Below are 26,927 nucleotides of genomic sequence, written 5' to 3'. Positions count from 1 at the left end.
TCCTTAGTCCCCATCACCTATTTAACCTATCCCCCTGACTACCTCCCTTCTGGTAACCATCAGTTTGTCCTCTATAGTTAAGAGTCTATTTCTTGGTTGGCCTCTCATTGTTTTCCCCTATAATAGTTTGTTTTGTTTCTTAAATTCCACATATGAGTGAAATCATATGGTATTGGTCTTTCTTTGACTTATTTTGCACTCCCTTGTTCCATCCACATTGTTGCAAATGGCAAGATTTCATTCTTTTTGATGGCTGAATAATATCCATGATACATATACATACATACCACATCTTTATGCATCCATCAGTCGATGGACATTTGGGCTGTTTCTCTAGTTTGGCTATTGTAGATATTGCTGCTGTAAACATCAGGGTACATGTACCCGTTTGAATTACTATTTTTGTATTCTTTGGGTAAACTTCTTTTTTTTTAATTTTTTGAGGAACCTCCATACTGCTTTCCAGAGTGGCTTCATCAGTTTGCATTCCCACCATCACTGCAAGAGGCTTCCCCTTTCTCCACATCCTCGCCAACACCTGTTTCTTGTGTTTTTACTTGTAGCCATTCTGACAGGTGTGAGGTGATAACGCCTTGTAGTTTTGATTTATATTTTCCTGAACATGAGTGATGTTGAGCATCTTCCATGTGTCTCTTAGCCAGGTGTATGTCTTCTTTGGAAAAATGTCTATTCATGTGTTCTTCCCTCTCTTTAATTGGGTTATTTTTGGGGGGTGTTGAGTTTTATAAGTTCTTTATAGATTGTGGATACAACCCTTCATCGGATATGTCATTTACAAGTATCTTTTGTGGAGCATATTTCTATGTCCTTATTGGCCATTTGTCTACCTTCTTTGGAGAAATTTTATTCAAATAATTTGCCCATTTTTTATTGTTTCTTTTTATTGTTGACTTCTAAGTGTTCTTCACATATTCTGAATACAAGTCCCTTATCAAATATATAATTTGCAAATACTTTCTTGTATTTTGCATTGTCTTAATTTTGATCAAGTCCTACTTATCTGTATTTTCTTTCATCACTTGTGCTTTTGATATCATATCTAAGATCCAAAGTCATTAAGATTTACTCTTAAGTTTTCTTCTAAGAGTTTTATAGTTTTAGCTGTTACATTCAGTCTTTGATCTATTTTTAGCTAATTTTGGTATATGGTATGAGATAGGGGTCCAACTTTATTCTTTTGCATGTGGCTGTCCAGTTGTCCCAGCATCATTTGTTGAAAAGACTGTTTTCTCCATGGAATTTTCTTGGCACTCTTGTCAAATAACAAATGACCATAAATGTAAGGGTTTGTTTCTGGACTCTTTAGTTCTAGAAGAATTATTTTTTACTTCAGTGAAGCTCAGTGTCTTTGTTTCTGAACTGGTGATGGTAATACCCATCCAGTACTCTTGTGAAGAGTAGAGAATTTTGTTAGTAAAATTATTGCTGTTGTGCCTGCCTTTTCCCTTCTGTCTGTAACTTCAACTTGTGATCAAGAGTTAAGTATAATTGACTCCAGTTAAAATTAGCCTCTTTTATGAGGTATGTTAATGTTCTGCCTTTACTCTTTATTATTTTGAGTGTTTCCTAAAGGTGAATGGCATTTAGTGTTTTATCTACTTTGAGGTGGTTAATGAAAGAGACTTTGCTTTAACAAAATTTGCTTTTGTTTAAAGTTACTTTTAAGTAATGATGTCACACAGTAAATATTGTTATTGTGATTCCTACTTATTTATTTTATCACAGGTGATCCTTTTAAGGATGATCCTTTTGGGAAAATTGGTGAGTATATTATTGAGGTCTAACTTAGCTATAATTTGATTCTGCTTGATTATAAACTTAATGTTGTATTTAGAAATGAGAGATCAAAGGTAGTTATAGTAAGTGGACTTCTTTTTTATTCAATTTTTAAACTGTTATAAGGCCCCACTAAGATATTGTAGGTGCCTGGCACTTTTAGAAAGAAAGTGGTAGATGCTTGTGAATTTGCTTAATGAACTGTTAGCATTACTTTTTAAAAAATAACATTAATGTTTATATTTTGATGCTTTTAATAATACTTAGACTGATTTTTCCTTGTTCACCAAGGATTAGATGAGTATAGTGATCTGCGCTACTACAGGGTTTAGAACATTTTGTTTTCCTAAGATTACAGTGTATGAATGGGGGGAAAGAAAACATCTTAAAGAATTACTAAATATCAGGCTTTATAATATATTCTTTCCCTGGGATTTTACATTAGAATTAAAGCAAATCTTGTGTACCATTTGGTTATGCTTCCCAAACCTGTTCCAAATAAGTTTATTAGTTGAAAGACTGTATTTTTTAACCAAATCACAAAGGAATTTGTGATTCCCACTCCCCTAAAATTAGAATCACCTGCTTAGAGGAATTACTTAAACCTAGCATACAGGTAAACTTTGTGTAGTAAGTGTTGGCATTGTTGATTTGCTTTGGGTGAATGATGAACAAATAGGAAAAAGAATATTAATTCAAGCTATTTAGGTGCAACTGTCTATATTTTTTTATAATCAATAATTGTATCCAAAGTACCTATTTTAGATTCTGTAGAAGTTAAAAATATCTTTTTATTAAGTCAATTATCATACCTTCAAGTGATAGGAAATTTAGTGTAGTAGTTTTTAGTCTTTCATGTATGTGCTGTGTTTTCTTAGATCCATTTGGAGGTGATCCTTTCAAAGGTTCAGATCCATTTGCATCTGACTGTTTCTTCAAGCAGTCCTCTACTGATCCTTTTGCCACTTCAAGTACCGACCCTTTCAGCGCAGCCAACAATGGCAGTAATACTTCGGTAAGTGGGTGGGTTAAAAATTGTTAAATGGATAAGAAGTGCCCTAAGTGAGTTTTTGAAATACACAGTGATGAAAGGATTCTCTTTTAGATTACTTCTGATGGGCTATGTAAAAAATCAGTCTCATCCAATCCATCTAGTTTTGGGTTCAAACTGGCATTTCACAGTTTTATCACACAGTGGAATTGTCTGGAGTAACTTATTTCATTGAAAAATCAAGTCCATCTTTCATAAGGCTCAAATATCCCCATTTAAATATCCCACTAGGGATATTTAAAATAAATGATTGGAAAGCCATAAACCAGTCTTCAATAAAGCTTTTCAGAAATGTGTGGTATGCATTATTGAAATAATGAAAATCAACCTAAAAACAACAGCATTGATCTTTTAGAAAACTAAAATTATTTATATTACTTTATAGACATATTTTATATATATTTTATAACACATTAATCTTGTAAAGAAATACAAATTCCCACTAAATGTCAGACTCTCTTGAGAACATATATACAAGTAACAGTCACTATTTAATAACCACATACTGTGATCCCAGTTCTTCTGTGTGCTATACATTCATTTTTTCTAATCATCAGCCTTGCAAAGTAGGTGTTGGTAGCCCTATTTTAACAATAAGGACACTGGAACTCAGAAGTAACCAAGGTCATACAGCTAAGTGCTTTATCATCTGGAGCCTTCAAAATCTTTATATTATGGTTATTTAAACATACCCAAGATAGAGTAATATAATGAAATATTTTAATAAGCCTCCATGTATCCATCACCCAGATTCAATAATTATGAATGGTTTTGGAATTTTTTTTGTTTTTATTTTTAGTTTTTATTTGGAGGCTTATTTTTTTTAAGGATGATATTTCTTATCCAAAAGTAAAACAGACCCAAAAAGGAACAGTTGATTGACAGGCATTTGAAAGAAAAAATTGTGTCTCTTTAATTCTCTTAGATTAAGAATACTCCCTTAAAAGAGTAATTGATTCTTTTAAAGTAATAGATTTTGATATTCTTTAATTGTTTTCTTTCTGTACTGAGTAAAGAGCTATTTGGCCAATAACTGGTATTTTCCATTGATGTAAAACTGAGCAAGTGCCTCCGTAACTGAATATTTGTGGTTTCCACAGGCTACTGGATACTGTGTTTTCCTATAACACTTAGTTTGCAATGTGGACCCATTTGCCAAATTCTTCTAAAATTGGCTGCAACCTGAATTTTTTTCCTTTTACCTTATTCTAGTCTCTTATTCACTCTTTTTTTATTTTTTTAAGTTTATTTATTTTATTTTGAGAGACAGAGCACAAGCAGGAGAGGGGCAGAGAGAGGAAGAGACAGAATCCCAAGTAGGCTCTGCACCATCAATCAGTACAGAGCCCGATGTGGGGCTTGAACTCATGAACTGTGAGATCATGACCTGAGCCAAGAGCAAGAGTCAGATGCTTAACCAACTGGGCCACCCAGGTGCCCCTCTTATTCTCCACTCTTATCATTAAAGAACAAGAAAGCCAAAGCAGCTCTTCCTAACTTAAAAATAAAACAAGTTTCTCCTGTTCCTCCTGCCTGGTAAAATTTTTCCACTGTTTGTTCTATTTACTTGTTCTCCTTCCTCCCCAGTTTTTGAAACTGACATTGCCCTTGCTGACTGCTCTTGATTTCTCCATTAAAAACAAAACAAAAAACCAAACTGGCAATATACTAATAGCTCTGTTTGTCTCATCTCTTCTCTGTGCCAGGTGTGGTGCTAAGCTCTTTTCCTGTGTTATTTCATTTCAGCTTCACAATAATCACATGAAGCTCAGGTTACCAGACTCGTTTTTTTTTTAATTAAAAAAATTTTTTTTAATGTTTATTTTTGAGATGGAGAGAGAGAGACAGAGCACGAGCAGGGGAGGGGCAGAGAGAGAGGGAAACACAGAATCTGAAGCAGGCTCCAAGCTCTGGAAGCTGTCAGCACAGAGCCCAATGAGGGGCTTACACTCATGAACTGTGAGATCATGACCTGAGCTGAAGTCGGATGCAACCAACTGAGCCACCTAGGCACCGGCAGACTCATTTCTAGATAAAGTAAGTGAGGCTTAAAGAGGTTAAGTGATAGTAAGTTAGTAAGTGTTAGGACTGAATTCAGACCTTGGTCTATCTGACCAAAATCTAAGGTCTTCACCACGGTAGTCTAAGATTTAAACTTTATTCTTCCCAGCTACAGTGCCCTTGTGTTTTGTGATCGTCCTTCTTTTTTAAATAGGCCTCTATTATGTTTTCAGGTCTGAGTCTGTCCCCAAAAGTCTTTTCTATTCCCTCAAGGCTAGTCTCTGTTCTCAGAGGGACGGAATTTAAAAAACCAACCCAAACCAAATAGTTGCCATTCCTTACTGTCCTAGCTAGTGTATGGTAGCATTGTGTAGGTACTAAATGATATAGTCAGAGTGGAGGGGTAGATGAGTGATGCTTAAGAGAGAGAATTTCAATGATAATTTTGAAACATTCTATAAAATCATGCCATCTGAATTTTAGTTATGAAATTACTTGTGTGTACTAAATTGCCTAATTATCACACTGAACCTAACATTTAGTGGCCTCTTATTCCTTCATGGGCTGCACAGTCCCTCCTGTTCCTCTTACTGTCTTAATGGTCTTTTATGTGGGGCACAGTGTGATGAAGTAATAGAAATTAAACCCAACACTCATGTAGGCCTGCTTTTTCTAATTCTCTCTGTGATGGCAAATAAATCTGTAAGCTTTTGTTAAAAATCAGGCCTGTTAGCATTTCCTTCCCTGAAAGTAAAGAGAAGAAGCAATAATAGTTGGTGACTTAGGTTACGTCAGTGACTATTTCTCACACTGGTATTTTGACTATTAAATTAGGAACCATGCAAAGTTATCTGGCTATATAGACCAGCTTAGTATTTTTCTTTGATTGCTCTTTTTTTTAATGTTTATTTATTTTGAGAGAGAGAGAGAGAGAGAGAGAGAGAGAGAGAGAATCCCAAGCCCGTTCTGTGTGGTCAGCACAGAGCCTGATGCAGAGCTCAATCTATGCACCGTGAGATCATGACCTGAGCTGAAATCAAGAGTTGGACACTTGAACCGACTGAGTAACCCAGGCTCCCCTTTGAATGCTCTGTATTCATTCAGCAAATATAATCAGAATATAAGCTAGTGTGATAGTTTTATAATAATATTATTGGCATCAGTTAAAATAAGTAGTCATCGTTAGTTCTAAAAGCTTCATTAATATTAACTACTTCTTTTTTTATTTTATTTTTTATTTTTAAAAATTTACATCCAAATTAGTTAGCATGTAGTGCAACAATGGTTTCAGGAGTAGATTCCTTAGTGCCCCTTACCCATTTAGCCCATCCCCCCTCCCACAACCCCTCCCGTAACCCTTGGTTTGTTCTCCATGTTTATGAGTCTCTTCTGTTTTGTCCCCCTCCCTGTTTTTATATTATTTTATATTATATTTTTTATATTATTCCCATATGTTCATATGTTTTGTCTCTTAAAGTCCTCATATGAGTGAAGTCACATTATTTTTGTCTTTCTCTGACTATTTCACTTAGCATAATACCCTCCAGTTCCATCCATGTAGTTGCAAATGGCAAGATTTCATTCTTTTTGATTGCCGAGTAATACTCCATTGTGTGTATATATACCACTTTCTAATAGTAGTTTAAATGGGTTCTCTTTTATAAAGAGAGACTGTACTACAAGTCCTGGTTAGCAATACTTTTCTCTTTTCAAATACATTTGTTTTATTTGGAAATGTATCAATTGAGCTCTGCAATATTCTTTGACATTCAATTGTAATAACCAATTTCTTGATGATTAGAAATAGAGCCTGTAATACACATGACATGGATAGCCATGAGTCAGAGGAGATAAATGTTCCCAAACCTTTTCATGCCCCTTTCATCTAACAGTCTGCTAAGGCTTTTGTTGGCTTCTTAACAAGAGCCTGATGCCAGAAAGAGGAAGTTCAGTTAATTCTTCCTAAGTACATACTTTGTTTATGATTAAAAACTAAAATAAGTTAGGAAAACAGTTCTATAGCAGAAATCTCTGGCTTCTGGTAAAGTCCTCACTCTGTAGCCACTCACCCTTGTCACTTGGTCCAGATTCTTACCTGGCTATTGAAAGTAGAAGGATCTTTTTAGGAGTGCTCCTTCCTTCCCTTCCTCTGTTTCTCCCTCCTTTCTTCTCCCCCTTCCTCTGGACATGTGTACGTTCCTCTGATGGGACAAATGCTAGAATTATTTTTAGATAACAATTAGAAAGTAGAAATCTAGTATTTACTGATATTAAGTACTAGGATATTTAAGAGTTAGAATAGTATGCACCCTAAATGCAACATGTCATCCTGGAATAGAAGGATGTTAGTGGAAAAACTGGAAAAATCTAAATAAAATCTATAGCTTATAGTTTTGTTATCAGTGTTAATTCCTTAGTTTTAGTAATGTACTATGATTACATGTGATATTAATATTAGAGGAAGCTGAGTGAAGGATATATGGGAACTCTCTGTATTATCTTTACACTTGTTCTAGAAATCTAAAATTACCTCAAAATGAAAAGTTGTAATAGTGTGTATTTGTACCAGTAGCAAAACTATGAAGAAAAGAGATGAATGCCGCCAAAGTCAGGATGATAATAACCTCTACCGAGGAAGGATGGTATTGTGATTGGAGAGGGGCACATAAGACTTCTGAGGTGTTGGCAGTTTCTTAGAAGGTGATTACATAAGTGTTCATTTGATACTTGTTTGTCAAGACATGCATGTTTCATATACCATTTTGAATGGATATTATATTATACAATAAAAGAAGATTAGAAAATGATGTTTATCATTCCAATTTAATTAGATTGCAAATCAATAAGGGGAAACATTTATTCCTAATGCCTTGTATTTCTTAACTAATTTAGAGTTTGTGAAGAATATTTTCCTTGGTGTGGCAATGAGGTTTCAGCTGTGAAACATTGCTTCTCATAATCATGATTTTGTGTAATTTTTTTAGGTAGAAACATTGAAGCACAATGATCCTTTTGCTCCTGGTGGAACAGTTGTTGTTGCAGCAAGTGATTCAGGTAAGGAAATAATTGATCAGTTTCTTTGAACAGTAAATATTACCCTTTTCTTTAAGCTTCTTTTTTATTTGTTTCCAAATATATTTGTCCTATTTACTTACTTAAGGCTTTAAAATTACTGCATAGTTGGGGCGCCTGGGTGGCTCAGTCAGTTGGGTGTCCAACTTCGGCTTGGGTCATGATCTCACAGTTCGTGAGTTCGAGCCCCACGTCGGGCTCTCTGCTGACAGCTTGGAGCCTGGAGCCTGCTTCGGATTCTGTGTCTCCCTCTCTCTCTCTGCCCTACCCCTGCTTGCTCTCTGTCTCTCAAAACTGAATAAACACTAAAAAAATTTTTTTTTAATTACTGCATAGAGCCAATTGTAATCTACTAATAATAATGGCAAATGTTGGCGTATCACTTTCTACTTTTCTTATTCATTTATCTCATTTATTATTCATGTTAAAGATCTTACTGGAAGGGATTGGGAGATACAGGCTTCCAGTTATGGAATGAATAAGTCATAGGAATAAAAGGTGTACAGCATGGGGAATATAGTCAATGCTATTATAACAGTGTTGTGCAGTGACAGATGGTAGCTACACTCATGGTGAGCATAGCATGACATATAAATTTGTCAAATCACTGTGTGGTACACCTGAAACTAATGTAACATTGTATGTCAGCTATACTTTATTGAAAAAAAAAATCTTGCTAGAAAATGTACTCTAGCCAGTAAAACCAATAAAAATTTTTTTTGCTTTATAAAAGGCAGTGTTGTTTGGTATTTTCTAAGTCAGTAACGACTCTAATGGATCTTGGCCTAAATTTAAAAACTAGTTGCTTCCAGTAGGTAATGGTAATAGCTTTACAAATAATGGATAGATTCTTTTAATAATACAGAGAAAAGCTAAATGTTATTCTAGCATCCGGTCTTTATGCTTTATTTATGGTATCTAATTTTCAATTTATCCTTTTAAGTAATATTTCCATTTTGAAGACCAGGAAACTGAGGACCAGAACTTTAAGTAACTTGATCAAAATTGTATAGTTTACTAGATTTGAACCAGGTGAAGCCAAGATTCAAACCAAAGTCCGGTTTGTCTAAAAGCTTCTGCAACTAAGTAACACTGCTTCTTTCTCACTATTCATTAAAAAATAAAACAGACCATCTATTGTGTAGGAGAGCAGGAAATTAGAGGGAAGTGGACGCAAACATGTAAATTCCTTAAGTTACCATGCTAAAATAGATTTCCTTATTTTTCCAGATGAATATAGGGTGAGTTATTCAGTACACAAATTTGCTGATGTGACAAGTTGAGGATTATGAGCATAGAGAAAAATTAGTAGAAATGCCTTCACAATTTGGATTTCTTGTACGAATTATAACAATATGAAATTTAGCAGTGTGTGTTGTTTTCAGGTTGGAAATTAACTTCCAACACGAGTAACAAAAAGGAATATAATAGGCAGATATGTAGAAAACAAGATTTAATGTAGTGCTGGGTATTGATTTAAGCCAAAGCTTAGAATAGCAGCAAATAAGATTTCTAAAAGGCTTATTGAAGTAACAGTGGTTAAATTAATATCTTTTAAAAATACATGTGCATTTTTTAGACTCTCATTATTAAACTGATGAATTAATATATTGTTAAGGATATTGTATGATTAGAAAGGAAGACCTAAGAAAATAAAATGAAAGGTTAATATATTTATACAGGTGACCCTTGAGCGATATGGGGGTTGGGGACATTGACCTCGCTCCCATGCAGGTGCAAATCCTCATATAACTTTTGATTCCCCAAAACCTTTACTAATAGCCTACTGTTGACTAGCAGCCTTACCAATGACATAAGCAGTCAATTAACAAATATTTTGTATGTTATATGTATCCTTACAATAAAGTAAGCTAGAGAAAAGAAAGTGTTATTGAGAAAATCATAAAGAAAATACATTGACAGTACTATATTGCATTTATTGAGAAAAATCTGCATATAACACACTTCAAGGGTCAACTGTAATTAACTCTTGATTGAAATGGTAAGTGCCATGGAAGTTCATCAAAACTGTAAAAATTTAAAGGAAAGGGAGATCACCTCCAATCAGGGTAAATCATGAATGATTTCAAAGCAGAAGGTGGCTTTTGTGGTATGCCTTGAAAGAATGGGTTAGAATTTTAGTTAAGTATATATGGAAATAGAGTAAATGAAGCAAAGAGAGCAACATGAGCAAGGAAGGGAGGCAGGACTTACAGGGCATGTTCAAGGAAAACCAGGTGTTTTGATAAAGCTTATTTATAGATAGAAGAACCATCAGGTTAAGGCTGGTGTAGTAGATTGCAGGCTTACTGTGGGTGTCTATTGCCTTTGTTTCTAGTTCCTAACTAATTTTATGTAAAGTGTTAGAATAAATGACTATAATAGCCTGAGAGGGAACTACCATTCATTGTTGTTAATCATTTTAATAACATACCATTTATTGTGCTCTTGCACAGTCTCAGTACTACATGGGCTAGCTGTTTTCCAATACCTGGTCTCATTTAAATCTCACAGCAACTACATGAGGTAATTGGTATTATGTTTATTGTGCAGACAAGGAAAATCAAAACATGGAGAGATGAAACTGTTTCACAAGGTTAAAGAAGAGTAATGAATGGACCCACATTCAAATGAGGTCTCTGGTTTCCCATTGACCTCTTGGGTCATTCCTTCTGTCTCCTTTGCTGATTCTTCCTCTCTTCTCCAACTTCTTCATGTTTTATTACTCTAGGTCTTAGACTCTGGACCTCTTTCTTCTCTATCTGTATTCCCTTGGGGACCTTATCTGATTTCTTGGCTTCACATACCATATATATGCTCATTTATATCTCTAGCCACATCTTTTTTCCTGAACTCTAAACTCATATATCCAACTACCTTCTGATATCTGTATTTGAATATCTGATAGGTATAGCTAACACATATGTCTGCCACTGAACACCTAGTCTTCCTCTCCCAACCTGCTTCTCTTGCAACTTGTTCCATCTCAGTTCATGGTAATTTCATCTTTAATGTTGCTAAGACCTAAAACCTTAGCATCATCCTTGGTTCTTCTTCTCTTATGTTATCCATAATCTTCCAAGAGATCTTACTGGCTCTACCTCCAGATTATATCCAGCAAAAGATTTACAATGGCCTATACCTTTCTAACAGTATCTCTTACCATTATTCCCTTTACTCACTCTGCTCCAACCACACTGGCTCTCTTGCTGTTGCTGAAACATCAGGCCAGTTTCTTAGGCCCTTAGCTGTTCCCTATTTCTGGGATGATCTTTGTCCATATATTCACTTGATTTGCTACATTACCTTAATAAATCTTTGCCAAAATGTCCCCTTGTCAGTGGGGCATATTCTGGCCCTATTTAACATTTATGAGTTCCACACCTAGCCTAACATTCCTCCCTTACTATTCTCTACTCTTTATTTTTTCATTATGGCTTACTACTTTCTAGCATACTAAATAAGTTACTTTGTTTTTCTCTATCTTTCTCCTCCTCCTGCCGCTAGATTTTAAGTCCCAGGGAATTTGGATCTTTGTATTCACTGGTGTGTCCTAAGAACTTTAAACCATACCTGAGCACATAATATGACTGAATGAATGGATGAATCAATTACTCTTCCTACAGAACATATAGGATGGGAATAGGGGGTGGTGGGGGTTGTTTAACAATTTTGTCCTGATAGTGGGTTTTTTAACATTGTGTTAAGATATACATAACATTTACTATTTTAACCATTTTTAAGTATATAGTTCATTGGTGCAAGTATTACAGCCATCCATTTCCAGAACTTGTTCATCTTTCAGAACTGAAACTCTGTATCTGTTGAATAAGAACTCTTCATTAGCCTCTCCCATTAGCCCCTGGCAACCACCATTTATTTTCTGTGTTTATGAATTTGACTCCTCTGCATACCTCATAAATGGAATCATACAGTGTCTGTTATTTTGTGACTGGCTTATTTCACATATCATTATATCCTCAAGATTCATCCATATTATAGTGTGTATCAGAATTTCTTCCCTTTTTAAGACCGAATAATATTCTTTTATATATATGTACCACATTTAGTTTATCTATTTATCCATCAGTAGATACTTGGGTTGTTTTCCATGTCAGCCATACCATTTTACATTCACACCAGCAGTGTACAAGAGTTCCAATTTCTTTATATCCTTGTCAACACTTACTGCTTTCTGGTTTTTGATAATAGCCACCAAATGGGTATAAAGTGGCATCTCATTGATTTAATTTGTACTTCCCTAATGATTATGATATTGAGCATCTATTCATATACTTATTGGCCATTTGCTTATCTTCTTTGGAGAAATGTCTATTCAAGTACTTTGCCATTTTCTCAATCAGTTGTTTGCTTTTTTGTTGTTGAGTGGTAGGATTTATTTACTCTGGATATTAACCCCTTCTGAAACATATGATTTACAAATATTTTCTCTCATTCCATGTGTTGCCTTTTCATTCTTTTGATACTGTTTGTTGGTGCATAAAACTAATTTTATTTAGTATAGTCCAGTTTATCCACTTTTAATTTTTTTGCCCATGCTTTTAGTGGTGTGTCCTAAGAACTTTAAACCATGCCTGAGCACATAATATGTGCACATAAACATTTCAAGAAAGTATAGCTAAATCCAGTGTCATGAAGATTTTCCCTATGTTTTCTTCTAAGAGTTTTATAGTTTTAGGTCTTACGTTAGGTCTTTGATACATTTTGAGTAAATTTTTTGTATTTGTTGTAGTAAGGTAAGGTAAGAGTCCAACTTCATTCTTTTGGCATGAATACTCAACTTTCCCAGTGCCATTTGTTGAAAGGACTTGGCCTTTCCCCATTGAGTGGTCTTGGCATCTTTGTAGAAAATCTTTTGAATATATGTGCAAGAGTGTATTTCTGGGTTCTCTCTTCTATATCATTGGTCTAAATGTCTGTCTTAATGCCAGTACTACACTGCTTGATTACTGTAACTTTGTAGTAAGTTTTGAAATCAGGAAGTTTGATACCTGTAACTTTGTTATTCTTTTTCAAGATTGTTTTGGCTGTATAGGTTCCCTTGAGATTCCATGTGAATTTTAGGATGAATTCTCTATTTATGTGAAAAATATCATTGGGGTTTTGATAGAGATCGCTTTGAATCTGTAGATTGCTTTGGATAGTATTAACATGTTAACAATATGAAGTTTTCCAACCCATGAAGTTTTCCAACCCATAAAGTGGCCTGTCTTTCTATTTATTTGTATGCTTCATTTCTTTCAGAATGTTTCATAGTTGTCAGCATACATGCCTTCCTTAGTTAATTTCTGAGTATTTAATTCTTTTTTATGCTATTATAAATGAAATTGTTTTCTTAATTTCTTTTTCAGATTGTTCATTGTTAGTACATAGAAATGCTACTGATCTTGTGCGTTGATTTAGTATCCTGCTTTGCTGAATTCATTTATTGCAAACAGGTTTTTTTTTGTGTGTGTATGGGTTTTCTACATGTGAGGTCATATTGTCTGCAACAGAGATAATTTTACTTCTTCCTTTCCAATTTGGATGCCTTTTTCTTTTCCTTGCCTAATTGCTCTGACTAGGACTTCTATGATGAATTGGAGTGGTGAAAAGTGGGCATCCTTGGCTTGTTACTGATTTTAGAGAAAAAAAATCTCAGTCTTTAACCATTGAATATGATGTTCACTGTTTGCTTTTCATATATGGCCTTTACAATGTTGAAATAGTTTTCTTCTTTTCCTAGTTTGCCAAGTGTTATTTTTATCATGAGAGGATGTTGAATTTTGTCAGATGCTGTTTCTGCATCAATTAAGAGGATCATGTGGAGTCTTTTCCTTCATTCTGTTAATGGAGTGTATTTTATTGATTGATTTTCATGTTGAACCATCCTTACATACAAATGAGAACCTGTATCCTGTTAGCCTGCTGTTAGCATGCTGTTAGCATGCTGCTTATGTGTTGATTTGAATAAGGATCTTAGAACCAAAAACTCTTTTGAGTTGAGTAGGCTACCTATTAGTGGTATCTGGGGCTGAGACCTTACACAGACCCAAAAGTATCAGAGGTTTGAACTTTCTTTTACTTTTTTTCTTAACAGCTATACACAAGGTCATCCAAAGTTCGTTTTTGCATCTTCCTCATTTAATCTTTTCCGTGGTTATAGAGACAGGTACTATTCTTTCTCATGTTAAGGATGAGGAAAATGAAACATAGGTTAGGCGGTTTGCCGAAGGCTGCATTACTTGTTGCAGTGTCCAATCCATGTCTTATATCAGAGCTCATGCTATTAGCCACTTTGTTATGGTGCTTCTGCCTTATCTTCTCATCCAATTCTCACAATATAAAAATGGCAGTAAGGTTATTCACAGATTTTTTTCTCTCTCTCAAACTTAACATTGCTGACTTTGTTAGAACTGGAAGGAATCATAGACCTGCTATAGGCCAGAGTTTTCATATTATTTTTCACAAAACTAGTTTCCAGGTAGGTCTTCAGAGAGTTGGCAGATTCTTGTTTCATATTTTTTAAATGTCTTTGAATTTGTAAAAATATATATGCATTCATATATGTTACAAACCACATTGACATACTGTAGTACATTGGTGTTTTAAAGTACTATCAGGTTAACTGGTTTTTATGCAAACCTCTGGATATAAATTATTTTCAACTACTCTGAGATTGCAAGGCTCTTGTTTTAAAATGTATAAAACTACTTCTTTGGATGAATTGTTTTTCAGATAGAGCAACCAAAACCAACTACAGAAATAAGTTCAACTCCTGACTTTAAACATTTCTGTTGATCAAAATTGCTTCATGTTTTCACTGTCATCATAAGTAAATATTATAAATTTGTACATAAAATGATTTTAGAGTTATTTTTTTTTAAGTTTATTTATTTATTTTGAGAGAGGGAGCACTCCTGAGTCCTCATGAATGGGGAAGGAACAGAGAGAAAGGGAGAGAGAGAATCCCAAGCAGGCTCCCCACTGTCAGCACAGAGCTCCACGTGGGGCTCAAACTCACAAACCGTGAGATCATGACCTTAGCCAAAATCAAGAGTCAGATGCTTAACTGACTAAGCCACCCAGAGTTAATTTTTAAAATCCTATTTACTTGTTCCATATATTGGCATTTCATCTAAGATTTGAACACTGTTATCTAGCCTCATTTCCTAAAAATGGAAGGAAAAACTGAGCCCCAGGGCTACATATCAGTTTGTTTCTCAGTCCATTTCCGCTGATTTTCCTCTGTGTTATCCTGCCTCTTTATCTACAATGTAAGTGAAAAAAATAAATCCTTGGAACCCAAAATTTGATAAAGGGTACTGAGAGCACAGGGGAAACAATCAAATGAAAAATGTTAAGAAATTAATACATATTAGTAAGAAATTTGTAGAAGATCCATAAAAGACTCTTGGTGGAGAAAATTCCAGACTTCAACTCCTATTTCAACAACAAAAGAAAGTGGGTTATTTAATCACAAGCAGTAACTTTGGAATTTATCAAGTATAGCAGCTTTTTTTTTTTCAGTATATGAAATTTATTGTCAAATTGGTTTCCATACAACACCCAGTGCTCATCCCAAAAGGTGCCCTCCTCAATACCCATCACCCACCCTCCCCTCCCTCCTACCCCCCATCAACTCTCAGTTTGTTCTGTTTTTATTTTTTTTTTTTTCCAATATATGAAATTTATTGTCAAATTGGTTTCCATACAACACCCAGTGCCCATCCCAAAAGGTGCCCTCCTCAATACCCATCACCCACCCTCCCCTCCCTCCCACCCCCCATCAACCCTCAGTTTGTTCTCAGTTTTTAACAGTCTCTTATGCTTTGGCTCTCTCCCACTCTAACCTCTTTTTTTTTTTTTTTTCCTTCCCCTCCCCCATGGGTTTCTGTTAAGTTTCTCAGGATCCACATAAGAGTGAAAACATATGGTATCTGTCTTTCTCTGTATGGCTTATTTCACTTAGCATCACACTCTCAGTTCCATCCACGTTGCTACAAAAGGCCATATTTCATTCTTTCTCATTGCCACGTAGTATTCCATTGTGTATATAAGCCACAATTTCTTTATCCATTCATCAGTTGATGGACATTTAGGCTCTTTCCATAATTTGGCTATTGTTGAGAGTGCTGCTATAAACATTGGGGTACAAGTGCCCCTATGCATCAGTACTCCTGTATCCCTTGGGTTAATTCCTAGCAGTGCTATTGCTGGGTCATAGGGTAGATCTATTTTTAATTTTCTGAGGAACCTCCACACTGCTTTCCAGAGCGCCTGCACCAATTTGCAATCCCACCAACAGTGCAAGAGGGTTCCCATTTCTCCACATCCTCTCCAGCATCTATAGTCTCCTGATTTGTTCATTTTGGCCACTCTGACTGGCGTGAGGTGATATCTGAGTGTGGTTTTGATTTGTATTTCCCTGATAAGGAGCGACGTTGAACATCTTTTCATGTGCCTGTTGGCCATCCGGATGTCTTCTTTAGAGAAGTGTCTATTCATGTTTTCTGCCCATTTCTTCACTGGGTTATTTGTTTTTCGGGTGTGGAGTTTGGTGAGCTCTTTATAGATTTTGGATACTAGCCCTTTGTCCGATATGTCATTTGCAAAGATCTTTTCCCATTGCGTTGGTTGCCTTTTAGTTTTGTTGGTTATTTCCTTTGCTGTGCAGAAGCTTTTTATCTTCATAAGGTCCCAGTAATTCACTTTTGCTTTTAATTCCCTTGCCTTTGGGGATGTGTTGAGTAAGAGATTGCTGCGGCTGAGGTCAGAGAGGTCTTTTCCTGCTTTCTCCTCTAAGGTTTTGATGGTTTCCTGTCTCACATTCAGGTCCTTTATCCATTTTGAGTTTATTTTTGTGAATGGTGTGAGAAAGTGGTCTAGTTTCAACCTTCTGCATGTTGCTGTCCAGTTCTCCCAGCACCATTTGTTAAAGAGACTGTCTTTTTTCCATTGGATGTTCTTTCCTGCTTTGTCAAAGATGAGTTGGCCATACGTTTGTGGGTCTATTTCTGGGGTTTCTATTCTATTCCATTGGTCTATGTGTCTGTTTTTGTGCCAATACCATGCTGTCTTGATGATTACAGCTTTGTAGTAGAGGCTAAAGTCTGGGATTGTGATGCCTCCTGCTTTGGTCTTCTTCTTCAAAATTACTTTGGCTATTTGGGGCCTTTTGTGGTTCCATATGAATTTTAGGATTGCTTGTTCTAGTTTCGAGAAGAATGCTGGTGCAGTTTTGATTGGGATTGCATTGAATGTGTAGATAACTTTGGGTAGTATTGACATTTTGACAATATTTATTCTTCCAATCCATGAGCAGGGAATGTCTTTCCATTTCTTTATATCTTCTTCAATTACCTTCATAAGCTTTCTATAGTTTTCAGCATACAGATCTTTTACATCTTTGGTTAGATTTATTCCTAGGTATTTTATGCTTCTTGGTGCAATTGTGAATGGGATCAGTTTCTTTATTTGTCTTTCTGTTGCTTCATTGTTAGTGTATAAGAATGCAACTGATTTCTGTACATTGATTTTGTATCCTGCAACTTTGCTGAATTCATGTATCAGTTCTAGCAGACTTTTGGTGGAGTCTATCGGATTTTCCATGTATAATATGTCATCTGCAAAAAGCGAAAGCTTGACTTCATCTTTGCCAATTTTGATGCCTTTGATTTCCTTTTGTTGTCTGATTGCTGATGCTAGAACTTCCAGCACTATGTTAAACAACAGCGGTGAGAGTGGGCATCCCTGTCGTGTTCCTGATCTCAGGGAAAAAGCTCTCAGTTTTTCCCCATTGAGGATGATGTTAGCTGTGGGCTTTTCATAAATGGCTTTTATGATCTTTAAGTATGTTCCTTCTATCCCGACTTTCTCAAGGGTTTTTATTAAGAAAGGGTGCTGGGTTTTGTCAAAGGCCTTTTCTGCATCGATTGACAGGATCATAGGGTTCTTCTCTTTTTTTTTGTTAATGTGATGTATCATGTTGATTGATTTGCGAATGTTGGACCAGCCCTGCATCCCAGGAATGAATCCCACTTGATCATGGTGAATAATTCTTTTTATATGCCGTTGAATTCGATTTGCTAGTATCTTGTTGAGAATTTTTGCATCCATATTCATCAGGGATATTGGCCTGTAGTTCTCTTTTTTTACTGGGTCTCTGTCTGGTTTAGGAATCAAAGTAATACTGGCTTCATAGAATGAGTCTGGAAGTTTTCCTTCCCTTTCTATTTCTTGGAATAGCTTGAGAAGGATAGGTATTATCTCTGCTTTAAACGTCTGGTAGAACTCCCCTGGGAAGCCATCTGGTCCTGGACTCTTATTTGTTGGGAGATTTTTGATAACTGATTCAATGTCTTCTTTGGTTATGGGTCTGTTCACGCTTTCTATTTCCTCCTGATTGAGTTTTGTAAGTGTGTGGGTGTTTAGGAATTTGTCCATTTCTTCCAGGTTGTCCAGTTTGTTGGCATATAATTTTTCATAGTATTCCCTGATAATTGCTTGTATTTCTGAGGGATTGGTTGTATTAATTCCATTTTCACTCATGATTTTTTCTATTTGGGTCATCTCCCTTTTGTTTTTGGGAAGCCTGGCTAGAGGTTTGTCAATTCTGTTTATTTTTTCAAAAAACCAACTCTTGGTTTCGTTGATCTGCTCTACAGTTTTTTTAGATTCTATATTGTTTATTTCTGCTCTGATCTTTATTATTTCTCTTCTTCTGCTGGGTTTAGGCTGCCTTTGCTGTTCTTCTATTTGCTTTAGGTGTGCTGTTAGATTTTGTATTTGGGATTTTTCTTGTTTCTTGAGATAGGCCTGGATTGCAATGTATTTTCCTCTCAGGACTGCCTTCGCTGCGTCCCAAAGCGTTTGGATTGTTGTATTTTCATTTTCGTTTGTTTCCATATATTTTTTAATTTCTTCTCTAATTGCCTGGTTGACCCCCTCATTCTTTAGTAGGGTGTTCTTTAACCTCCATGCTTTTGGAGGTTTTCCAGACTTTTTCCTGTGGTTGATTTCAAGCTTCATAGCATTGTGGTCTGAAAGTATGCATGGTATAATTTCAATTCTTGTAAACTTATGAAGGGCTGTTTTGTGACCCAGTATGTGATCTATCTTGGAGAATGTTCCATGTGCACTCGAGAAGAAAGTATATTCTGTTGCTTTGGGATGCAGAGTTCTAAATATATCTGTCAAGTCCATCTGATCCAATGTATCATTCAGGGCCCTTGTTTCTTTATTGACCGTGTGTCTAGATGATCTATCCATTTCTGTAAGTGGGGTGTTAAAGTCCCCTGCAATTACCACATTCTTATCAATAAGGTTGCTTATGTTTATGAGTAATTGTTTTATATATTTGGGGGCTCCGGTATTCGGCGCATAGACATTTATAATTGTTAGCTCTTCCTGATGGATAGACCCTGTAATCATTATATAATGCCCTTCTTCATCTCTTGTTACAGCCTTTAATTTAAAGTCTAGTTTGTCTGATATAAGTATGGCTACTCCAGCTTTCTTTTGGCTTCCAGTAGCATGATAAATAGTTCTCCATCCCCTCACTCTCAATCTAAAGGTGTCCTCAGATCTAAAATGAGTCTCTTGTAGACAGCAAATAGATGGGTCTTGTTTTTTTATCCACTCTGATACCCTGTGTCTTTTGGTTGGCGCATTTAATCCATTTACATTCAGTGTCATTATAGAAAGATACGGGTTTAGAGTCATTGTGATGTCTGTATGTTTTATGCTTGCAGTGATGTCTCTGGTACTTTGTCTCACAGGATCCCCCTTAGGATCTCTTGTAGGGCTGGTTTAGTGGTGACAAATTCCTTCAGTTTTTGTTTGTTTGGGAAGACCTTTATCTCTCCTTCTATTCTAAATGACAGACTTGCTGGATAAAGGATTCTCGGCTGCATATTTTTTCTGTTTAGCACACTGAAGATATCGTGCCAAGCCTTTCTGGCCTGCCAAGTTTCAAAAGAGAGATCAGTCACGAGTCTTATAGGTCTCCCTTTATATGTGAGGGCACGTTTATCCCTTGCTGCTTTCAGAATTTTCTCTTTATCCTTGTATTTTGCCAGTTTCACTATGATATGTCGTGCAGAAGATCGATTCAAGTTACGTCTGAAGGGAGTTCTCTGTGCCTCTTGGATTTCAATGCCTTTTTCCTTCCCCAGTTCAGGGAAGTTCTCAGCTATAATTTCTTCAAGTACCCCTTCAGCACCTTTCCCTCTCTCTTCCTCCTCTGGGATACCAATTATGCGTATATTATTTCTTTTTAGTGTATCACTTAGTTCTCTGATTTTCCCCTCATACTCCTGGATTTTTTTATCTCTCTTTCTCTCAGCTTCCTCTTTTTCCATAACTTTATCTTCTAGTTCACCTATTCTCTCCTCTGCCTCTTCAATCCCAGCTGTCGTCGTTTCCGTTTTCTTTTGCATTTCGTTTAAAGCGCTTTTCAGCTCCTCATGACTGTTCCTTAGTCCCTTGATCTCTGTAGCAAGAGATTCTCTGCTGTCCTCTATACTGTTTTCAAGCCCAGCGATTAATTTTATGACTATTATTCTAAATTCACTTTCTGTTATATTGTTTAAATCCTTTTTGATCAGTTTATTAGCTGTTGTTATTTCCTGGAGATTCTTCTGAGGGGAATTCTTCCGTTTGGTCATTTTGGATAGTCCCTGGAGTGGTGAGGACCTGCAGGGCACTTCCCCTGTGCTGTGGTGTATAACTGGAGTTGGTGGGCGGGGCCGCAGTCCGACCTGATGTCTGCCCCCAGCCTACCACTGGGGCCACAGTCAGACTGGTGTGTGCCTTCTCTTCCCCTCCCCTAGGGGCGGGATTTACTCTGGGGTGGCGTGGCTATCTGGGCTACTTGGACACTGCCAGGCTTGTGGTGCTGGGGATCTGGCGTATTAGCTGGGGTGGGTAGGCAAGGTTCACGGGGGCAGGAGGGGCAGGCTTAGCTTGCTTCTCCTTAGGTGATCCACTTCAGGAGGGGCCCTGTGGCAGTGGGAGGGAGTCAGATCCGCTGCCAGAGGTTTGGCTCCACAGAAGCACAGAGTTGGGTGTTTGCGTGGAGCGAGCATGTTCCCTGGCAGGAACTGGTTCCCTTTGGGATTTTGGCTGGGGGATGGGTGAGGGAGATGGCGCTGGCGAGCGCCTTTGTTCCCCGCCAAGCTGAGCTCTGTCGTCCGGGGGGCTCAGCAACTCTCCCTCCCTTTGTCCTCCAGCCTTCCCGCTTTCCGAGCGGAGCTGTTAACTTATGACCTCTCAGACGCTAAGTCGCGCTTGCTGTCGGAACACACTCCGTCCGGCCCCTCCGCTTTTGCCTGCCAGACTCGGGTGCTCTGCTTGGCCGGCGAGCTGCCCCTCCGCCCCGGCTCCTTCCCGCCAGTCCGTGGAGCGCGCACCCCTTCGCCGCTCTTCCTACCCTCTTCCGTGGGCCTCTCGTCTGCACTTGGCTCCGGAGACTCCGTTCTGCTAATCCTCTGGCGGTTTTCTGGGTTATTTAGGCAGGTGTAGGTGGGATCTAAGTGATCAGCAGGACGCGCGGTGAGCCCAGCGTCCTCCTATGCCGCCATCTTCCAACCTCCCCAAGCAGCTTTTTAAAAAATAAATGAAGGCCCTTAAAGAGCTTTTGTTTATATTGGTTATATCTATCAGTACTAACCATATTAGAGACTAAAGTACTAACCATATTAGAAATTAAAACTGAGAATTTAAAGAGTTTTTAATTTCTTTTAAAAACATGATAAGAAACCCATTACATATTAACATAAATAACATATTTAAGAAAAATAACTTCAGGGGCGCCAAGGTGGCTCAGATCATGATGTCACAGTTTGTGCGTTCGAGCCCCATATCAGGCTCTGTGCTAACAGCTCAGTTTGGAGCCTGCTTCAGATTCTGTGTCTCCCGCTCTTTCTGCCTCTCCCCCACTCCCATTCTCTCTCTGTATGTGTCTCTCAAAAATAAATAAAATGTTAAAAAATTTTTTAAAAATGAAAAATAACTTCAAACCAAAAAAAATTATAAGAGTAGCATTGTTCATACATTTTTGTGAAACTCTTTAAATGTCTGCCTTAACAGAAGACAGCTGGATTCTCATATCTACTTCTGCATTCAGTCTGCTGCACTGTATTGTTTTGCTTCAAGTAGTGAAATGAAAAAGATCCGGCCTCACACAGATACGTAGTTGGAAAAAGGAGGAATATTTCAACAACCTTTTTAAAGATAATTGTGGATATTCTTTTTTGTTATTATACTACATTTCAACATATTTTAGTTTCTTCAAAGTTAGTTGTAGTATTGTACATGAAACTGTATTGAGGACCTTTCTTTTTTTTTTTCTTTTCTTTTTTTTTTTCCTTTTTTTACAAACCCTTGTGTCGAGGATTGACGTTCAGTAGATTGCAGCGAGGGAGCTGCTCCGCTACGTATGAAACCCCGACCCAGAAGCAAGCAGGTCATCTAGGAATGGTTTAGCACCAGGTTCCCCACGAATGTGCCTTGTGTGATGGGTGACGGGGTGGCCCCCTTTCCGGCCAAGCCCCGGGAAGAGGGTTGTATTGAGTACCTTTTATACTCTGTTACATTAAAATCCATTGGTCTGTCTTGTACTTTGAATGAATCTTTTACCTATATATGATTTTGTAACTTGCATTGATCATTTGGGAAATCTTGGTTCACTGAGTTATGCATATCTTACAAATGCTGACACATTTCAGTATAAATATTTTTAAATTACATTTATTGGGGCACCTAGATGGTTTAGTCAGTTAAGTGTCTGACTCTGGACTTCAGCTCATGTCATGATCTCACGGTTCATGGGATCGAGCCCATGTTGGGCTCCGCACTGGCGACATGAAGCCTACTTGGGATTCTCTCTCTCTGTCTCTGTCTCTCTCTGCCTCTCCCTTGCTCACACTCTCTTTCTCTCTCTCTCTTAAAATAATTAAACTTAAAATTTTTTTTTAATTAAAGTTAAATTTATTAGTATCACCATCCATCTTATCAGAGTCTTTAAGTATTGGTATAATATTAAGATTTGGGGCAAATACAACTTTCCAAGATACTGATTTTTACTTGAATTTTTATCATCTGCAACAAATACTATCAGTTGCTTTCCTTAAAGTGACAGATTCACTGTTTATTTTGGAAGAAATGTTGCCAAATACCCAAATCTGAATAATCATTGTTTATCTGTTATTTCTTTCAAGTAAAAAGGACATTTCATGAAAAAAGCAGCTAGTTCAACCTGTTTCTCACACCATCATGCAAGTGCTTTTCCTCCAGATAGCCATCATACTTGCTACTCAGCAGAGGTGCTTTGTGTGTATTTCCCATTTTGTTACTCAGAATTACAAGAAGATGTGTGCCTTGGGGTCACAATTTATTAAAACTAATAATTTGTATTGGTTATCCAGGACAGTAAGTGCAACTGCCCTTTATTTTTCTCCTCCCTGCAAGTTTGTGATGGAGAAAAATACAATGGTTATCAAATAGTACAGTTTGGTGCTGCTGCCTTGATTCCCAGTAAGGCATCAGCAGTTCTATCTACCATTGGTTTTGCAACATTGTTGTAAATATCAGCACATTAAGAAATATAAATAACATCTTAATATTCTGAAAATAGTTTTCACTTTATAGATCTTCCTAAACAGGTCTTAGGGACCTCTGGGGTCCACACTTTGAGAACTTCTGATCTAATATGAACTGAGAGATTTCCTGTTGCTCTGGTCTCTGTTCCCTCAAGACAACTTGTTCCCAGGAGGTATCTGGGACAGATGTCTCCTTTTGTTCAAAACAGGAGCAAGAGAATAATCTCAGTGTTCTGGAGAAAAAGCTTAAGAGTAGAGGTTATCTTTTTAGTTCTGTATTAGCCTGGTGCTTTTGTTCTTCTCAAAATACACACTTCTTGTGGTGGGGATGTCCAATTCTGTGCCTTCAGCTACAGCCTGTTTCCTGATGACTCCTATTTAGCCTTCTAGTGTTGAACCCTCTCCTGAGCCTTCAGTGCCTTCAAGTTACCTGCTGGATATTTCCCCTTAGGTGTCAAGCTTAAAAGTTGAAATGATCATCTTTTCTAAATACTCTCCCCTTCAAAGTATTAGCATTTTTACTTTTGTGCTAATGATACAGTTAGCCAATCATCTTAGACTTCTCTGTCATTCCTCACCTTCAATAGATTGCCAAATCCTGTTGTTTTACCCCCAAATGGACCCTGATTGTTCCTCTTATGCTCAGCTTTGCTTGATATTCTTACTTTGTTTCAGTTGGAGTGTGATCTTAAATTGCTTCCGTTCTTTTTTTACTTGATAATCTGTCATCTATGTCACTGCTAGTATAGTCTTTAACCTGTTTTTGTTTGCTTGTTTGTTTTTAAGAGAGAGTATGAGTGGGGGAGAGGGGCAGGCGGGGAGAGAGAATCTTTTTTTTTTTTTTTTTAATTTACAGCCAAGTTAGTTAGCGTATAGTGCAATGATGATTTCAGGAGTAGACTCAGTGATTCATCCCCTACGTATAACACCCAGTGCTCATCCCAACAAGTATCCTCTTAAGTGTCCCTTGCCCATTTAGCCCATCCCCCCACCCACAACCCCTCCGGCAACCCTCAGTTTGTTCTCTGTATTTAAGAGTCTCTTATGTTTTGTCCCCCTCCCTGTTTTTCTATTATTTTTGCTTCCATTCCCTTATGTTCACCTGTTTTGTATCTTAAATTCCACATATGAGTGAAGTCATCTGATATTTGTCTTTCTCTGACTGATTTTGCTTAGCACAATACACTCTAGTTCCATTCAGTGTTACAAATGGCAAGATTTCATTCTTTGTGATTACCAAGTAGTACTCTATTGTTTGTGTGTGTGTGTGTGTGTGTGTGTGTGTGTTTGCGTGTGTGTGTGTGTATACACATACGTACCGCATCTTCTTTATCCATTCATCAATTGATGGACATTTGGGCTCCTTCCATACGTTGGCTATGGTCAATAGCACTGCTATAAACATTGAGGTGCATGTGCCCCTTCAAAACAGTACTGCTGTATCCTTTGGATAAATACCTAGTAGTCCAATTGCTGTAGTTCTATTTTTAATTTTTTGAGGAACCTCCATACCGTTTTCCAGAGTGGTCGCACCAGTTTGCATTTCCACTAGCAGTGCAAAAGGGTTCCTCTTTCTCTGCATCCTCACCAACATCTGTTGTTGCCTGAGTTGTTAATTTTAGCCATTTTGACAGGTGTGAGGTAGTATCTCATTATGGTTTTTATTTGTATTGGGGAGAGAGAGAATTTTAAGCAGGCTGCATGCTCAGTGGGGAGCCTGACACAGGCTCAATCCCATGACTCTGGGATCATGACCTGAGCCAAAACCAAGAGTCAGATGCTCAACTAACTGAGCCACCCAGGCACTTGTATGTTTTTAACTTGAGAGAGAGATCTTTCTTAACATTTGATCATGTTACTAACCACAAACCTAAGTTGCTAGCCCTGTTCTCCACACATACATGTGTATGTAATTTTTTAAAATTTATTTATTACTTATATTCTTTAAAATGATGTTTACTATATTACCTATATTATATTTTTATTATATGTATATATATATTTAATGGTCTTTTACTTAATGTGTCATAGGTGTATGTCAGAAAGTAAAGTTGTTCACCCTATGAAATATAAAACAGTACTAAACATCTTGTGGATATCACATCTCTGTTAATAGCATTACCATCTACTCAGTTGCCCAAGCAGAGACCTGGGAGTCATCCTATGTTGTATCCCTACACTCCCATCCCAGAGCTTCTGGGACATAGCAGAGTCTTATCAATTGACTGCAGAAGCAATAAATAAATGATTTGTCTCAAATCTGCTACACTGGCATAAGATTTTGAATTGAATGGAAGTGTAAACAGTTTAGAGAGGGGTTGTCATGATTAGGACATGAGTGCCTGAGTCCAACTGCCTGGACTTATTCAGATAAAATTGCTGGGGCGCCTGGGTGGCTCAGTTGGTTAAGTGTCCAGCTGTTGGTTTCGGCTCAGGTCATGATCTCCCAGTTCATGGGTTTGAGCCCCGCATCGGGCTCTGTGCTGATAGTGCAGAGCCTGCTTGGGATTCTCTCTCTCATTCTCTCTCTCTGCCCCTCCCATGTGCTCTCTCTCACTCGTTCTCTCTCTCTCTCTCTCTCTCAGAATAAATAAATAAAATTTTAAAAAGTTGCTAATTCTTTAGGTTTTGTTAGTCTCCATTTCCTAAACAATAAAATGAGGTTAATAGTTCTACTTAATGGGTTTGTTGGGTAGATTAAATGAGATGATGTATGTTAAGGTATTTATTGTGGTACCTATCACAGTAAATGGTAGCTACCGTTACTACTACTACTGCTGCTACTGCTACTGCTATTGCTACTACTACTTTTTCGTTTAATGATTTCCAAATCCTGGCTAATGTTACTGATTAATGTTACTTGTAATATACTCTTTGATAGTTCCAAGTGAAATAGGGATGAGAGAGAGAGAGAGAGAGAGAGAGAGAGAATAAGAATTGTTGCCAGCTGTCTTTTCCTGGAAAGGAATCTTTTAGTCCAAGATTGTTTTCTCTTCTTTTTGGTTTTTAAAACCCTTTTGTTTGTGAAATGAAAAATGTACTCTTTTAGTTATTTTTGTTGAGCAGATATCTGTCCCCTCCCCCGACTTTATGTATGTATGTTTGTTTTTAATGTATTTACTTAGTTTACTTATTCACAAAATCCTAACATCTGGAAACCACTGAGACTCTTAGAGGTGGCATTATACACCCAAGGTCACAATGTTTGCCTTCTTTATTCTCACCCCTATATCCCTGCTATTTTTCACCAAGAAGTTTAGAGGTTAGCCAGGAAAAAAAGATTAATCCCATAGAACAGGAAAAATGTAAGCTTTCAAAATAATTATAAACCTAAAGATAAACTTTTGTTCTTAAAAATTAAATGATAAATTACTCCTACTTCTAAAATTTGGTGATTGCAGGAG

At 37.1% G+C, this 26,927-nt stretch overlaps 1 protein-coding gene across 3 annotated transcripts in view; it reads left to right on the top strand.

Annotated features, from left to right (window-relative positions):
- The window catches only part of EPS15 (epidermal growth factor receptor pathway substrate 15), an 87,716-nt gene that overhangs the window by 46,939 nt on the left and 13,850 nt on the right, over nt 1-26,927 (top strand). For all 3 annotated transcript variants that reach the window (XM_042997137.1, XM_007077222.3, XM_042997138.1), the window contains 3 exons: nt 1,747-1,782; nt 2,676-2,812; nt 7,834-7,903. In XM_042997137.1, the coding sequence (XP_042853071.1) occupies nt 1,747-1,782; nt 2,676-2,812; nt 7,834-7,903 (243 nt within the window). The remainder of the gene's footprint in view (nt 1-1,746; nt 1,783-2,675; nt 2,813-7,833; nt 7,904-26,927) is intronic.

The sequence above is a fragment of the Panthera tigris genome, chromosome C1 (assembly GCF_018350195.1).
Source record: "Panthera tigris isolate Pti1 chromosome C1, P.tigris_Pti1_mat1.1, whole genome shotgun sequence".
Lineage (NCBI taxonomy): Eukaryota > Metazoa > Chordata > Mammalia > Carnivora > Felidae > Panthera > Panthera tigris.
Note: the sequence above shows the minus strand (reverse complement) of the source record. Positions and strands in the feature narration are given on the sequence as shown.